Below are 16,667 nucleotides of genomic sequence, written 5' to 3'. Positions count from 1 at the left end.
TATGTCCATGCCTCTCTCTCACTTTGTCACAGCTTACCCTTCCCCCTCCCCATATCCTCAAGTCCATTCTCTAGTAGTTCTGTGTCTTTATTCCCGTCTTGCCCCTAGGTTCTTCATGACCTTTTTTTTTTTCTTAGATTCCATATATATGTGTTAGCATACGGTATTTGTTTTTCTCTTTCTGACTTACTTCACTCTGTATGACAGACTCTAGGTCCATCTACCTCACTACAAATAACTCGATTTCATTTCTTTTATGGCCGAGTAATATTCCATTGTATATATGTGCCACATCTTCTTTATCCATTCATCTGTTGATGGACACTTAGGTTGCTTCCATGTCCTGGCTATTGTAAATAGAGCTGCAGTGAACATTTTCATACATGACTCTTTTTGAATTATGGTTTTCTCAGGGTATATGCCCAGTAGTGGGATTGCTGGGTCGTATGGTAGTTCTATTTTTAGTTTCAACATTGTGAAAATGACTCTACTACCCAAAGCAATCTACAGACTTAATGCAATCCCTATCAAACTACCACTGGCATTTTTCACAGAACTAGAACAAAAAATTTCACAATTTGTATGGAAACACAAAAGATCCTGAATAGCCAAAGCAATCTTGAGAAAGAAAAATGGAGCTGGAGGAATCAGGCTCCCTGACTTCAGACTATATTATAAAGCTACAGTGATCAAGACAATATGGTACTGGCATAAAAACAGAAATATAGATCAATGGAACAGGATAGAAAGCCCAGAGATAAACCCACACACATATGGTCACCTTATCTTTGATAAAGGAGGCAAGAATATACAGTGGAGAAAAGACAGCCTCTTCAATAAGTGGTACTGGGAAAACTGGACAGGTACATGTAAAAGTATGAAATTAGAACACTCCCTAACACCATACACGAAAATAAACTCAAAATGGATTAAAGACCTAAACGTAAGGCCAGACACTATCAAACTCTTAGAGGAAAACATAGGCAGAACACTCTCTGACATAAATCACTGCTCTATCATTTTTACCTCATCAGGGTTTGCAGCCCTTACACTTTGCGTTGTAACCACAGCTCCTGTGTGTTAAGTGGATTTAGTGCATTCATCAGCTGTCCTCCAACAGTGCTTCTTCATTCCTGAGGTTTGGGTTGTCTGGATTTCATGGTCAAGACATTTCTTCAAGAAGGGTCATGAGTGCTTGAGAATAGAATGTCTGCTTGTTATCTGCACAGTTTAAGGATGACGTGGCTGGGCTTAAAACTCTTGGATACACTTTCTTTCCTTAGGACCTTGTAGAGGTTCTTCTGCATCTGATGATACTGTGGAGAAGTGTTAGGACAGCTTTATTTTGTCTCTCCTGAAAATGACGGAAGAACGCCGTCCTTTGCTGTGAACCGTGATCACTTAATCAGGATATGTCTCTCTCAGCTCAGTGCCTGTTGTTCTCTCTCCTGTAATTCAGTTTCCTTGTTTGTTTTGTGGATTCTTTCATTTCAGGGAACTTTTTCTGGTGTTCTAATTTTGAGTACTTCTCCTGCTTTGGGTTCGATTTCTCTGCTTCTCAGACCCAGTTGTGCATTCCATAGGTTTTCTCCACTTACTAGCTTCTCTCTAGTTTTTAATGCATTCGTCTTTTATCTGCTTTCACATAAGCCTTTCCTTTATATGAGTAATTTGATTTTCAGATACCTCTATTCTGTACCTTGCTGTTTCTAATTTACTTCTGTTTCTTTTGGTTATCACGTTATTTTTCTGAGCACAGAATGTGCTTCTTAATCATAATCTGTTATTTTTATCATTTCCTCTTTGAACTTTTTTTATTGAATTCACATTTTTATTAAGAAAGTGTGAAACATTTGTAAGACGTTTTCTTCAATTAGAGTTACAGTTTGTCTCAGACTATGTTTTTCATTCGCGGTTTGAACACTCTTGCTTTCTGAATGCCCTCTCTTTCTTCCTTTAACTTTGCTGTTGTCCTTCAGATGTGACTCTCTGCTGTTTGTCTTCATCCCTCTTGCGTGCGGCGTGCTTTCTGCCACTCTGACGTTGTAGTGGTGGGTTGTCCTCGGCTGTCCCCCACCCTGACTGAGGGCTGTGTCACACTCCCAGCTGTATTTTGTGTTCTCCTCACATTCTTCGTGGTCTGGAAGAGCAGGTGAATGAGGAGACAGCTCCGCTAGCCTTTGTGCACCTTTCTTAGAGGTTCCAGATTCCTGCAGCCCCTCCGGGCCTCGGGGCGGGCGTGTGGTGGTACCAGCCGCACTCTACCTGGTTGTGGGTGGACCTCTGTCCTAAACGGCAGAGGGAAGATCCTTTGGCTCCCAGCAGGGGCCTCTGTTAAGGGCTGAGGCTAAAACATCCGAGGCCCCCATTCGTTTTCCTCTCTCATCTTTACCCACCGGTTGTTTTCAGCTCTTTCCACTCCCACAGGTAAAAATGGGGAAAAAAGATGAGGTTTTGGCCCTGTGTTTGCTGGGGGGGCGGGGAGGGGTCTGGCCGTCAGTGCCCCTCACCCCGGCTCCTCTTCTGCTCTTACGAAGGATCTTGACTTAATGCAATGCCCTTTCCCCTCTGGTCCTGCCGCACCTGCCTCTTTGCGGGGGTTAGTTCACCGAGCATCATTAGGATGGCCCTGCTTCCTTCGCCACTTCCCACGCGCTGTGGAGGGGCCAGATACCCCGCTGCAGCCGTCCCTGCATGGAGACCTCGCCACGGAGCCGGGGCCCCTGACGGCCAGCCTTCCCAGCTGCTGCTCACCTCCAGCCCCTCTTCGGCAGCATTTGTGGAGCTGAAACCACGAGGCTACCGTGGACTCTTCCATTTCTTTCCTTGGCCTCCTCTGTGTGACGCTTATGGCAGATTGTATCTCTTTCTTTGGCCATTTGTTGGTGGCAAGATTTTTGCCATTTTCCACTATTTTGGGTACATGGTTGCAATGATCACCACTTGAGGTTCTTTAAAACATTATTCTCCCACTGCATCTCCTTTAAAATGTAAACAACCTTTGCCCTGACACCATTTGGCTGAGGACTTTTACAAGTCACTTCATACAGCTGGGCTTTAGCATCTTCTATAACATCAAAGTACTGGTCCACATGAGTCCCTTTCACCTCTGATGCTGGTTGTTAGGTTTTTTATTTCCCACTTCAGTATCAGTGTGCTAAGTATTCAGCTAGACAAGACCGAAATGGCTAAGAATTATAACAAATATGTCTTCTTGGACGGAAGAAATCGATGTAGAGCCTGGAATCCCCCAGAGAGAGCAGGCCTGGTCACAGACACAAAGAGCCCTGGGGAAGGCTGGATCTGAGAAATCGCTCACTTGGGGTGATGACTGGGCCTGGGGTGCCCTCTGCAAGGACCAAGGACCAAGCTTTCCTGGTCCAGAACTGTGTCTGGGGTGGGGTGGACCCCCGTGACAAAATTGATTCCTGGGTTTATGGAGTTCATGGCCTAAGGTATTTATTATGATGGCTCTTCTATTCTCATGATTATTAGAACCATCTCAACAAATCCTAAGAATTATTTGTGTTTATAAAAAATACAAATTCCATGAAACCATTTTTATAAAGGTCAGTGGACAAGGACTCAGTAACAGTGTGGAACAGGGGTGAAGTACACCTGGGCGCTGGGACTGAGGGAAGCAGTGAAACTTGTCAGAAACACCAGCTCTGAACCCCCTGGCAGGCCAGGGGGAGAGAGAAAAAGGAAGCCTAGTTTCCTTCAGCCTCAGGGGTTAATGAAAAGGAAGCTGCTATTTGTTGGGTGAGAGAAGATTTTCCTAGCCCTAGACCCTAAGGGCCTTTATTTAAGAGGCCATGAACAAGAATGGGTGATGTTCTGGGATTTACAAGAAGTTAGGAGGCGAAGCACAGGGAGATCAGCTCGGTGCTCTGTGACCACCTAGAGGGGGGGATAGGGAGGGTGGGAGGGAGACGCAAGAGGGAGGAGATATGGGGATGTATGTGTATGCATAGCTGATTCACTTTGTTATAAAGCAGCAACTAACACAACATTGTAAAGCAATTATACTCCAATAAAATGTTAAAAAAAAAAAAGAAGTTAGGAGGCTAAAGCTCCTCGTAACTTGTCCCCTCCATGAGTGGCAGTGACACCCGGATGTGCCCTGAGGACACGTATGGACCCTCTGGTCAGTTGCTGTGGGGCTGCTTTGGGGCCTTCGTGCTCCGGGCTCCACTGTTGCTATGGAGATAAGATGGCTCTTTGCTCCAGCAGCCTCTTCCGCCCTTGCTCTCTGGTGGTCCTGATCCCTGGATGAGCCTCGCAGGCTCCACATGCCATTTCCCCTCCCAGGATGGCTTTTCGCGTGGCCGTAGAGGGGGTGCCCCCAGGAGAACTTGCTTCAGATTCCGTCCCCTTTGCCCAGTGGCGTGTTGCCTTAAACCCACCTCCCCCTCCTCCTTCTCTCTTTTTTAATCCCCTCCTCTGCCTTTCTTGAAACTATTCTCACGCTTGCTTTTTGGCTGCTCAGTTTCCCTTGGCATCTGGCTTATAGGTTGTAAGCTCATCTATTGTTTTATTGTGTACTTTGTTCGCAGTAGCAGGAGGGACCTCACGGTAAGAAAACTATAGACGGTCTTAGTGTCTTTGTCTCTGAGCCTCTCCTAGAAGAAAAGGATTTTTATGGAAATGATTTTTTGTGATTTGCAAAGATCTTTCTCAGTTCATTCCAAGTTTGCTTGATCTTTATTCTGACTCCTTCCAGCTGGGCTGAGAACCCTTTTCCATGTTGCTGTGGGTCTTCTCAGACTTTGCTGGTTATTTCTGTTTTAATCTGTCCCTTTCTCCTTCCTCTGACACTTCTCTTGGTCCCTCCCTCGGCATTTATGACATTTAAAGGTAGTATCAGGGACATCTTTTTTTTTTTTTTTTGCGGTACGCGGGCCTCTCACTGTTGTGGCCTCTCCCGTTGCGGAGCACAGGCTCCGGACGCGCAGGCTCAGCGGCCATGGCTCACGGGCCCAGCCGCTCCGTGGCATGTGGGATCCTCCCAGACCGGGGCACGAACCCGTGTCCCCTGCATCGGCAGACGGACTCCCAACCACTGCACCACCAGGGAAGCCCTCAGGGACATCTTTTACTTGAATTTTCTTCAGCGATTTTTAAAATCCTTTTCCTGCTTAGCGCCGTTAAGATGTTTTTTGTGGACGCTTCTGGATCTTTAAAAAACAGCGACTGTGGACTCTCTGAGACTGAAGTGGGGCTGCAGCGTGGGCTCAGCCGGCATGTGTGCTGTGGACCAGCTGAGCCCTGCCGTGCGGTGGGCTGGGCCTCCCCCGCAGGCTGCGATCCAGGAGGTGCTCGGTCTTCGTTGTGTTTCCCAGAAGGAAAACCAGCGTACCTTTCCCTGTACCGTCCTCCACCCCTGCCTCGCTCCACTAGCTGTCGTCAGGCAGCCCCTTCTCTGCTCAGACCCCAGTGTTGCCCCCAGGAAAGTTTTACGGTTCACATGTTTGAGAAACGCGTATCTACATCATTCACCTTATTTCCATAGAAGTTTCTCTGTGGGACCTAATAGAAGTTGTTTTGCACTTCATTTGAGCCACCGATTATGTAGAAACCTCCATTCAAGAGAAGAAAATGGTCAGTTGGCAATGGTCCCATTTGCTGTCCTGAAACGTGCAGCCAGGAGAGCAGGTCCCGATGGCTTGGTTGAGGGTCACTGTTCACTCTCACATCTCAGCTTGTCAGATAACGGTGTCCAGGAGTTGTGTGTCGCCTCAGCGTGGGGTGCAGGAGCGGGGAGAACCCACCAAAGCAAAAGAAGAACGTCATTTTCTAAAGCCTGATGATGACGGGCCCCCCCCACTCTCTGTTCCCTCCTCCGTCCCTTTGTGCCTGAACACATTTCTTCCTGGTGTCCTCGACTACCAAAGGGAGAGATGGTAGCCTGACAGGCTGTTATGTGTTATTTCATTTGCATGGGACATAATTAAAGCCTAAACAGGGGCGTCCCTGGTGGCGCAGTGGTTGGGAGTCTGCCTGCCGATGCAGGGGATGCAGGTTCGTGCCCCAGTCTGGGAAGATCCCACATGCCGCGGAGCGGCTGGGCCCGTGAGCCATGGCCGCTGAGCCTGCGCGTCCGGAGCCTGTGCTCCGCGACGGGAGAGGCCATAACAGTGAGAGGCCCACGTACCGCAAAAAACAAACAAACACACAAAAAAAGCCTGAACAGGGTTTCTTCTCATACCTGACATACCTGAGCAGCAGATTGACTGAGAGAAGGATCGGGACGTGATGTCCTTGTATCCGCGCCTTCTCAGCCGGGAGAGCCCTTGCCCTGGTCCTCTCCACCTGCGTGGCGTCTACTCACCTGTCCAGGCTCGGCCTGGATGCTGCCTTGACCGTGGTACCCATCCCCATCACCCATCAGACATGAGTCACGTCTCCGCCACACTCCCCTGGCTCATTAGACCTGTTACTGCCGTTATTTTGTCCCGCCTTGTCCTGTGCTCTTCAGGTGCCCATTCCTTCCTGTCCAGTCCCTGATGCAGGAAGGGTGACCAGTTGTCCCAGTTTGCTTTGAGGTGTTTCCTGGGATGTGGACTTCCAGTGCTAAACCCTGGAGAACCCCAGGCAAACCTGGATGGTCCCCCTACAGGGCCATACACGATGATTCTTTTAAAATCTTATTCCAGTGAGAATTACGCATCACACAACAAAGGGACTCAGTAATGTTTGTCATTGAAACCGTGTTTCCACAGGCTACTCAGCCCAGGGTATAAGCACAGGTCCCCTAACTATGAGAAACATGGTTTTCCTGCTCTCTCTCACCTTCTGTGGCGAGATGTTCAGCCTCCTGTGCCCTCTGGTCTTTGTCCGACTTCCCAGGGAAGTCTCACACAAGGTTAGACACACTTCAGCCTCCGCTAACTGCCAGGTCAGCTGCGTGGTGCAAACTCAGTGCTTCTCACAAGAGCAGCATTGTTGGTCCTCACGGATGCCGAAGGACCATGGTGCTGCCATGCTGACTGCCAGCAGCATCTGTCCTCCACTTGGCCATACCCACTACCCAGCTTTGTGCTGGGGTCCTGAGTGGTAGGACCAGAGCCGTGAGGCGTCCTGGGTGCATCCCTCACCCTCGCCAAGGAAACCTGAGGTACCAATACAGGGCTGGTCCTGAGGGAAACTGGGCTGCATGCCTAGGTGTGCAGGACATTGGAACCCCTTTTCTTACCTGTACAGGTAGGGTGTGAATGACAGTCAAGGGTCTCTTTCCATAGTTCAGTTGTACAGATTAGTAGCAGAACTCAGAAACCGTGACGTGCTCTCTGCCTCTTGGGAAATAAAAATATGGGTGTTTAAGTGGCTGCGATCCATGTTTTCTGGCTGAAAAGATATCTTATTTAGTCTCTATACTCTGTGTTACAATATCCTGGGTGAGAAGGAACTGTTGTTTCCCCTCTAAAATCCTAAAAAGATAAGGTCTTGGTGACATAGAAAGAGAATTTTTAGGCTTCCAGCTTAAGGTGGAAGAAAGTCCAGCGCGGAGTTAAGCAGTGGAGCCGGGTGAACCGAAGAGCTTCCCAGAGGGTTCTTAGGAATTTGGGTTCCCTGAGGTTCGTCCCAGACACTGCCACCCTGCTGTTACAGAGACGGGCTAGCAGGGCACCTGGGTTGGCTCCAAGGACGTAGGCAGTGTGGGTCCGGGTACAGATAATGACACCAGAACACGTACCTCTGTGCCCACATGCACAACTCTTTCTTACACATCTTTCTGGGGATGGAGTCCAGCGAGCACTGTTTTGAAAAATATGAAAGTTACAAGATCATCAGACATTTGGTGATGGTGTTTCTCTCCGGCAGTGTGTGTTGGCTGCAGTGTAGATAGCTTTAATCATGCAATCTCCAATCAGATGGAGAACTACTCAAGGGTAGAAACGGCCTACGCCTTTTTTAAGATTTATTGTTTGGTGAAGGAAGGAAGGAAGGAAGGAATAAATGGAAAGGGCCCTGGAGGTGCCCTCAGAACAAAACTCTGCTTTGCCTTTTCGGGAAGCCTGAGCTGGTGAATGAAAAGTAAAGGTCCAGTGTGTCTCTGTTTTATTCCTTGAAAACAGGAAGTCCTTTGATGGATTTTAAAATGCCCACAAAGATGTTACTAGAAAAACCAAGAACGCTTTTTATTCAGGCTCAGCGGGTGACCCTCTGCTGACTCTGGGATGGATTTGTCCAACTGCCCACACTTTTAAAGCATAGTTTTTCGGGCGCTTGGTGCTGTGTGGGGGCTTTTATTCTTCCCTGGCAAAGGAAGTACAGCGTCCTCTGGCAGGTTTGCAGAAGGGATCTTTTATGTACAGGGAATTTTGTGCTCGGTGGGTGGTAGCTCTGTCTGCAGGGCTGAGGCTGGGGAAGCACTCGGTTCTGAAGCAAGAATGGCACCTGGCCCCATTCCTGGTCCCTTGTCTGCTGCTCAGAGCTCCGCCCTCCATCTGCTTTTAGAATCAGCTCTTCCCCTCCTTCCTCTGGAAAGAGAGAGAATTCTCTGAGCCGAGCCTCTGACCAGGTGAGCCCTGGTGCCTCTGCCCAGGGTCAGTAGAATCTTCCCCAGGACTTCTTCCCTCTGGATTCTCTCCTCCTCCTCTCTGCCGTCCTAAACCCGGCCCATCCTTCAGGGTTCCAGCCATCCAGCCCACAGGCTTGGCCGCGCTTTCTGAATTCTGTGAACTTTTATCAGTGCCACGATGTGTCTGATGATTTCATTTGAGCTATTTATTTCTCAAGTAAGGTTTTTGAGTGCAGGAACCGTATCTTCTCTGATCTTCCCAGCAACCCCAGGTAGGCAGTCCCTCCTTCTTTTTTTTTTTTTTTTTTTTTTTTTTTTGCGGTATGCGGGCCTCCTACTGTTGTGGCCTCTCCCGTTGCGGAGCACAGGCTCCGGACACGCAGGCTCAGCAGCCATGGCTCACGGACCGAGCCGCTCCGCGGCATGTGGGATCTTCCCGGACCGGGGCACGAACCCGTGTCCCCTGCATCGGCAGGCGGACTCTCAACCACTGCGCCACCAGGGAAGCCCCCAGTCCCTCCTTCTTGATGTCACGATAAAAATCACTGCATAAATTGGCCTCTGCAGTTAGAGCTCGGAGACTCTGAAAGACTCTGACGTGGATTGTTGTCAGGGCTTCAGGGAAGTTGCAACACAGCGATAAAAGGAATGAAACGGGAGGGCAGGCAAAGTATCAGCGTATCACAGATACCATCCTGCCAGTAGAATCCATTCATTTGCTTTCAGAAATCTGCTAAAATGACACACACACGTACATATCTGTACACACATGTTTTACACATCAACATATTTTTATACACACATATTTACATATACATCCATATACACACATCAACACACATTACGCACGTGATACACACATGTATATGAAGTAAACCCTCAGCAGAGGACAGGGCCCAGGCAAATAACAGATATGCTTTGGTGGGGAAGGCAGGTGTAGGCCTGGCCCCGCCCAGAAGGGCTGCTGGGAGCCTGTCGTGTGTGTGCCGGGTGCCTGGGACCGTCAGCCACAGGGAGGAGCAGTGAAGGAATCTGCCTGGGGAGGGTGAGGTACAGCAGCTATGCTTTTGGACTCTCGCCCCTCCACACAGCCATGACACTGGGTGTCCCCAGGGTTTCTAGGGTCCTAAACAAATAAATGTCTTTTTACCTTTGCTCGTTCAGCCTCTAAGACTATTTGTGTTGCACACACAAGAAAAGGCAAGGACGAGGCCTCCAGTCTCACCCTCACTGGACTTCAGTGTTCTCATCTGTACATTGGGCTTTGTGTCTTCTGTACTTTGTAGATTTCTTGTGGCAGAGAAGGGTACGGACCCAGGGCCGTTCTAGACACTGGATCCAGGCCCTAATGGGCTGGACGTGAGGCAGGTTGAGCCTGTGGCCTCTTTTTTTTTTTTTTTTTTGAAGATGTTGGGGGTAGGAATTTATGAATTAATTTATTTATTTTGGCTGTGTTGGGTCTTCATTTCTGTGCGAGGGCTTTCTCTAGTTGTGGCAAGTGGGGGCCACTCTTCATCGCGGTGCACGGGCCTCTCACTATCGCAGCCTCTCTTGTTGCGGAGCACAGGCTCCAGAGGCGCAGGCTCAATAGTTGCGGCTCACGGGCCTAGTTGCTCCGCGGCATGTGGGATCCTCCCAGACCAGGGCTCGAACCCGTGTCCCCTGCATTAGCAGGCAGATTCTCAACCACTGCGCCACCAGGGACGCCCGAGCCTGTGGCCTCTTGCATCTGAGTTTTCATGGACCAGATCTGCATGTTTAAATTTCATGTTTTCCTGGTAAGAGAAATAGGAATACAGGTGGTGGCAGGAGCCAGCCAGCACGTCCTGTCCCCTCTCTGCTCTCCTGGCAGCCCAGTTCCCTCCCAGGACCCTTTTGCACTTTACAGAATAGGTATTTGTTTCGACTTTGCCTGTTGCTGTGAACACAGGACCAGACATCCATGTTTTGTCTTCTAGGGAGATGTGCATCCAGCAGGATGGGAGAGTTCATCTCACCGTCGTTTACTTTGGAAAAGAAGAAATGAATGAGGTCAAAGGAATACTTGAAAACACTTCCAAGTAAGTCTGATGTGGAGCCATGGTGGGGAGTCTGGAACCTGAACACGGGAGGAGATACCTGAGCTCATGCAAACCGTTTTATGTCCTTTTCACTGTGGGCGACCCAACCCGGGAGAGGGACGGGCTGGCCTTTTGCGTGTGGTGGTGTCGGGGGTGGGAGTTCTGTGCCCTCCTTCCTGGGGACCACCTGCCTCACACCCGCCCTCATTGTGAGGGGTGTCAGCTCGGACAGTGGAGACAACTGCCCGGAGCACCCAGGGTGGGGGGCAGGGCTCCTCCATCCCCCGTCTGACACAGCAGGTTTGGGGACCATACGTGGCAGGGGTGGACTTGGGGAGCACAGCCATGCAGGGAGCTCCTTCTCAGTCCCCGCTCGTCAAGGTTCGCTCTCATCCACTGAGCAAATGGCCTCAGCCTTCTGACTGTCACTCATTCTGCATTTTGAGAGATCAGGGGCCAGTGATGCTGGGGAGGGACCCTAGATTAACAGAAGCTGTTTAACCAACACTTTGGGACTGAGAGCTCTGGATTTTTACCTCGTTCATCAGTTACATGGAGGATTAAATGTATTCAAAAGCAGAAGAGAGGGGTTTTTCTTACCAGAAGAAACGAACAAGCATGTATTTAATGAGCACATATCTGTAGCATTTTCTACTGGTGAGGAAGCTGGCGGCACTGCCCACTCCCTCTGGTTCGCAAGCTGCAGGTGAACGACGAGGTGGGTGGTTTCTCCATAGGTGCAGCTTGGAGGGTGGTCAGAGGTACTGGGGGCAGAAGTCGTCTGAGTAGGTCCGTATGGTCTGAATATAAACAAGTCCCTCTGTTTTGAGTCTTCAGTAAATGGTAATAGGATGATAGTCAAAGGATAAGATGCCGAGACTGAGTGCACTTTTTGTATTTATTTGCAGGCTTTGTTACCCATTTTGTGTCACGAGCACAAGATCAGAATGCTAATTATTATTCAAACATCTGAAGCAGTGCACTGGTCAAATTTTGTCCACACTTACTTTGTAAATAAAGTTTTATTGGCTAGCAGGCGTGCTCGTCTGTTTCTGTATTAGTTATGGCTGCTTTTGGGCTACAGCTGCAGGGCTGAATAGTTGTGACAGATACAGTGTGACTCGCAAAGCTGAACTCTTTACTATCTGGTCCTTTACAGAAAAAGTTTGCTGACCTCTGTTCTAAAGCAATAAGGAGTTAAAAGAGTTTAAAACTAGTACCAGCTTAAAGCTATGACACCTGTTGAAGGGAGATCAAAGGGAATAAAATAATTCAATATCCTAAATGTAAGTGAAATAGAAATCTCTCGACTCCAATGCATTGCAATATCCTTTTCATCTCTGCGTAGGAGTGAGGAGCGTGAGTTATTAGAATTCATGTCCTCTGCCCAGTGGATAGGTTTTAACATCTCTGCAAGTAGCCACCCCCTGGGTGTGGACCTTTTTCAAATTTCCCAGATGATTCTGACATGCAGCCAGGATTGAGAACGATTATTTGGGAAAGTGGCGGCCGCCCCAGGGGCTGCCCGAGGAAGGCCTTGGTTGCAGCCAGCTGCCTCCTTTCGAGGTATTCTGAAGTAGAGATCCAGGTGATTCGAAAGCCCAGCCAGGACTGAGACATCAGTCCTGTCGGCTCCGGCACCTTCCGAGGACATCAGAAGGTGATCAGATGTCTGATAGATACGTGTAACCGACTTTACAGGAGTCTGATGGACGAGTGGAAGGCGAGTTGAGACAATGTTACGGAAAATACCCTTTCTAGTGACCGGAGTGCCCAGGATTCTTTCTATCAAGGCATTCTCCGCCGTGTCACATGACCTGGCAAGCTGAATTCGCAATCAGAAGGTTGTGTGGTGAGCAAAGAATGAATCTGAACGAGAAAAGTAAAATCATTTGAGGGGTAGGGATGGCTTGGAAAATTTCCAGAGATGAAGCTACCCGTGATGGGGACGTCGTTCTGGAGCCTGAGTCAGTCTTTAAAGCAGTGCTGCAGTCACTGATGCCGTGGGGTGTGTCCTGCCCTTTCCAGGGCGTTGCTCTAGGAATGCCCTGCCCTCTGCCACCAGCCTGAGCTGATTTCCCGCGGCTGCCTGCAGCCCCGCCGTCCAGATGAAGTTCCTCATCACCCACTGTCCCAGCCTGGTACCCAAGCGGGCTCTTACTTCTAACTTTGTGTTGATGACTTACTGCCCCGCAGCCAGATGTGGGCGCAGTTTACCCTTTGTCTTCACGCCCATTATTCTCTCAGGTTTGGCCTTCCCTCCATCCTCCTTCCTGTTTCCTCAGACCCCCTACCTGTGCATCCCCGCCCAGGTCCCCACTCCGGAGCTCATCCTGACCTGTCCTTTCCTCTCTGAATTGGAACCATACACCCCTTCAGCATCTCTCATCTGTGGCACTTGGCATATGATTTGCCTGTTTATGTTTCTTTCTGCTGTCCTCACTAGATTATAAGCTGCTTAGTAGTACTGTGTCGCATGCTTCTGAAACTCCAGCTCTTGGCACTGGGCCTCACCCAGGTTTAAAATGTTCAGTGTTTACCAAATGTAAAATAGATAGCTAGTGGGAAGCAGCCGCATAGCACAGGGAGATCAGCTCGGTGCTTTGTGACCACCTAGAGGGGTGGGATAGGGAGGGTGGGAGGGAGGGAGACACAAGAGGGGAGAGATATGGGAACATATGTATATGTAGAGCTGATTCACTTTGTTACAAAGCAGAAACTAACACACCATTGTAAAGCAATTATACTCCAATAAAGATGTTAAAAAATAAATAAACAAATAAATAAATAAAATAGTCACTGTTCGTTCATCAGGAGAAGGACAATGCCAGGTGTGTAGTAGATTTGTACACATTGTAATCTATATAAAACGCATATACGAAGCTTTATTTAAATACCATTTTTATCATTCTCTTAAGATGCTAAAGCTTTTATTCAAATGCATCTTATCTTTGAATAATATAATAGCCATTGTGATTAACATGAGTTATGTCATTTAATATTCACAGCAACCTTGTGAGATAGAAGCTGTTATTAACCCCACTTCTTAGATGAAGAAACAGAGGCTAAGAGAGGTTGTTACTCAGCCTGCCACCCCTATCCAGGGCGACAGCCAGATCTGAACCTCGTCTGTAACTCCTGGACTCCCAGTCTTAACGTCGCGCCAAATTCTCACTCCAAAAACCAATCATTGTTCATTGAGAACAATATGATCTGAAACCAGTTTAAATGAAATTTATTTCATTTGGCTCTCAGCATTGTGATCAAACTGTTCTAAATCTAGCTAATGTATGTATTTTAAGAATATCTTGAAAAACCCCAGTTTAGTGACTAGCGTGCAGTGTCTGTGTCTCTCGGTTTACGCTTACTCTGTCGAGCTTTACGTCTCAGTTGATTGCTGTAGAGCAGTGTTTTGCAAACGACAGTTTGTGATTCATTAGAGGGTTGTGAAATTGATTTAGTGGGTTACGTGCAGTGTTTTTAAAAAATCAAAATAGAATAGAAGATTATCAGAATACATCACAAGTATTAAAGATAAATATTGTTTCATGAAACTTTAATTTCAGAGTGTGTGTGTGTGTGCACGTGTGTGCATGCGCTGTGTCATGATTTATAATATATTCTTTTGAAAGGGTAAGGGTTGTGATCAAAATATTTAGAAGCCACTGACGTAGATAACAGTACAAATCAGTTCTCAATATCTGATTTTTATTCCACAAAGTTTTTCATACTAAGCTTCAGTTAATCTCAGATTACACCCTAGCTCAGTGGTTCTCAAATATAAATGTACTTTGAATAACCTGGGGTGCTTTTTAAAATACAGATTCCTGAGATCCAGCCCCAGAAATTCTGAGTTATTAGGCCTGAGATGAAGCCTGGGAACCAACACTGAGAATGAGCTCAACCTGTGATGCTGATGTGGGTTTTTGAGGAATTCTGACCTAGGTAGACACTTGCTTGGAGCTATGTATTAGGAAATTTTAAAAAATCCATACTGGTGGGTGGATTTGCATGAGTTATAATTTACTGTGTGGTATCTTCATCTTTGTCCATTCGTGAGGACACAAAGGCATCTTTCAGTAGAATCACCTCTGACATTGAAGAACTAGAACTGAGATACTGCCCTGTCCTGCAAGTATGTGCCTGAGAGAGGGTTTTGTGTGTGTGTGTGTTGTCAGGAAAATGCCCTGATGCCATGGTGTTGTCCACATTTCATGCCTCTTTTAAGGGATTTGCTTGACGGGTACCCTCAGGAACATTTTATCAGGACATCCCAAAAGAAAATTGGGGGGAAAGTTGTCTGAAATTGGAGAATTGTTGCTTTAATATTTTTTCATAAACAAGGATGTTTTAGATAAGAATCTCATCTGCTAAAATGAAAAAAAGCTACACAGTGAATTCCTTCCTAGAAGATAAAGAGGCTTGGACCCTGGGAAGCACCTCACAGGTGAAGGCAGCACCTAGGCCTGTGGCCATCTCACTGGGCATCTGCCAGAGAAGGGGCTAAGCATGACTCTGCTTGGTGACCAGCTCTTTGTGGAGATGTGCCTGTATTTTTAGGTATTCCAAGTTGTTCTTTGAGGGATTCAAACATGGCATATAGATTATAGTATTGTGACGGTGTTAAATTTCTTGAGTGTCATTATTACATTGTTATAATGTTATGAAGGAGAGTGTTCTGGTTCTTGGGGAGTACTTATCTTTGAAAGTGAAGTTGCCATGATGTCTGTAACCTCAAATGGTTCAGAGGAAGGAAGGAAGGAAGGGAGGGAGGGAGGGAGGGAGGGAGGGAGGGGGGAAATATGGCAACACTTTAACACTTGGTGAATCTGGGTGATGGTATATGGGTACTTTACTATGCTTACAACACTTCTAAATGTTTAAATGTTTTCCAAGTAAAACATTGGGGGAAAATATATTATGGAAAAAATTAAATGATATTAAGTTCATACAATGGAATATAATGCAACAGTTAAAAAAAGGTGATCTCAGTGTAAATGGTGGAATAAAGAGCTTGCAAAATTCTCCTCCATAAAAGCAGTGAGAAAATTACTAAAAATTCTCAGAATCAACTTTTTTAAGAACTATGGAAATTAAAGTTTGCAACAGTCTGGGAAGTGTTTAGCCAAATGCCTAAATTTTGGTGTGAACAGGGAGCTTTGTGAACTTTAACTTGCCCCATTTCACCCCCGCCCCCAGCTCTTCAGCAGCCCATAAGAATCACAGTCGGTCAGACCCTGCTCACAAGGTTGTCTTCATTTGACCTGACTCAGAGGCCTCCCAGTGGAACTTTTTATCCAGGGGTATTTGACAAAAAACAATTATAGGAAGTCTTTAACTCTGTGGCTGCCTGAGGTGTAGATAAGAATTGGGGCAAACAGTAGACTAACCAAAAAGCTCAGAAGGTGAATCTGAGGAGTGAAATCTCCAAAGGGGTTTTGAAAGCTCCAGCACATTCCTGGGGATCCAGAGGCTGTGCTCATACTTAGGAAAGACCTGAGCAGGCCCTTACTTTTTACCTCTGACTGATCTTGAGGCTCTGTGCAAGAAGGAAGTAAAGGCTCAGATAAGTTGTTACCTGCTTGGTTGTGTGTTGATGACATGCCCCACCATGCTCACAGAGTCCCCACCATGCACACAGAGTCCCCTGGCAAAGACTGGGAGACTGATTGGTTCCAGACATTTAAGGAAATCCCTGCTTAATCATTAGCTTACCACTAAGTGTCCACACACAAGAGTACACTTTGCAGAATTAGTTCAGGAAAGTCACTAAACAAACAAACAACAATCAGCAACAATAGCAAAACCCTGAGGGGGGCGGAGATTCTGATTTCCAGGGCTGCCACATTACATTATTTAAAATGTTTGGCTTTAAACAAAAAATTACGAGGCATGCAAAGAAACAAGAAAATATGGCTCGTGCACAGAGAACAAAATCAATCATTAGAAATCGTTCCCCAGGAAGTACAGGTGTTGTACTAGACAAAGACATTAAGTCAACTGTATTAAATATGTTCAAAGAAGTAAAAGAGACCATGTTTAAAAAACTAAAGAAAAGCATGAGAACCATGTCTCACCAAATA

The 16,667-nt window shown here is 47.1% G+C and overlaps 1 protein-coding gene across 9 annotated transcripts in view; it reads left to right on the top strand.

Moving 5' to 3' along the window:
- CSGALNACT1 (chondroitin sulfate N-acetylgalactosaminyltransferase 1) overlaps window positions 1-16,667 on the top strand; it is a 323,407-nt gene that overhangs the window by 285,174 nt on the left and 21,566 nt on the right. For all 9 annotated transcript variants that reach the window (XM_082608431.1, XM_082608432.1, XM_082608437.1 and 6 more), the window contains one exon: window positions 10,483-10,584. In XM_082608431.1, coding sequence (XP_082464557.1) covers window positions 10,483-10,584 — 102 coding nt within the window. The remainder of the gene's footprint in view (window positions 1-10,482; window positions 10,585-16,667) is intronic.

The sequence above is a fragment of the Mesoplodon mirus genome (assembly GCF_964341445.2).
Source record: "Mesoplodon mirus genome assembly, chromosome: 20".
Taxonomy (NCBI): domain Eukaryota; kingdom Metazoa; phylum Chordata; class Mammalia; order Artiodactyla; family Ziphiidae; genus Mesoplodon; species Mesoplodon mirus.
The sequence above is the reverse complement of the archived record's forward strand: the minus strand, read 5'-3'. Positions and strand labels throughout refer to the sequence as shown.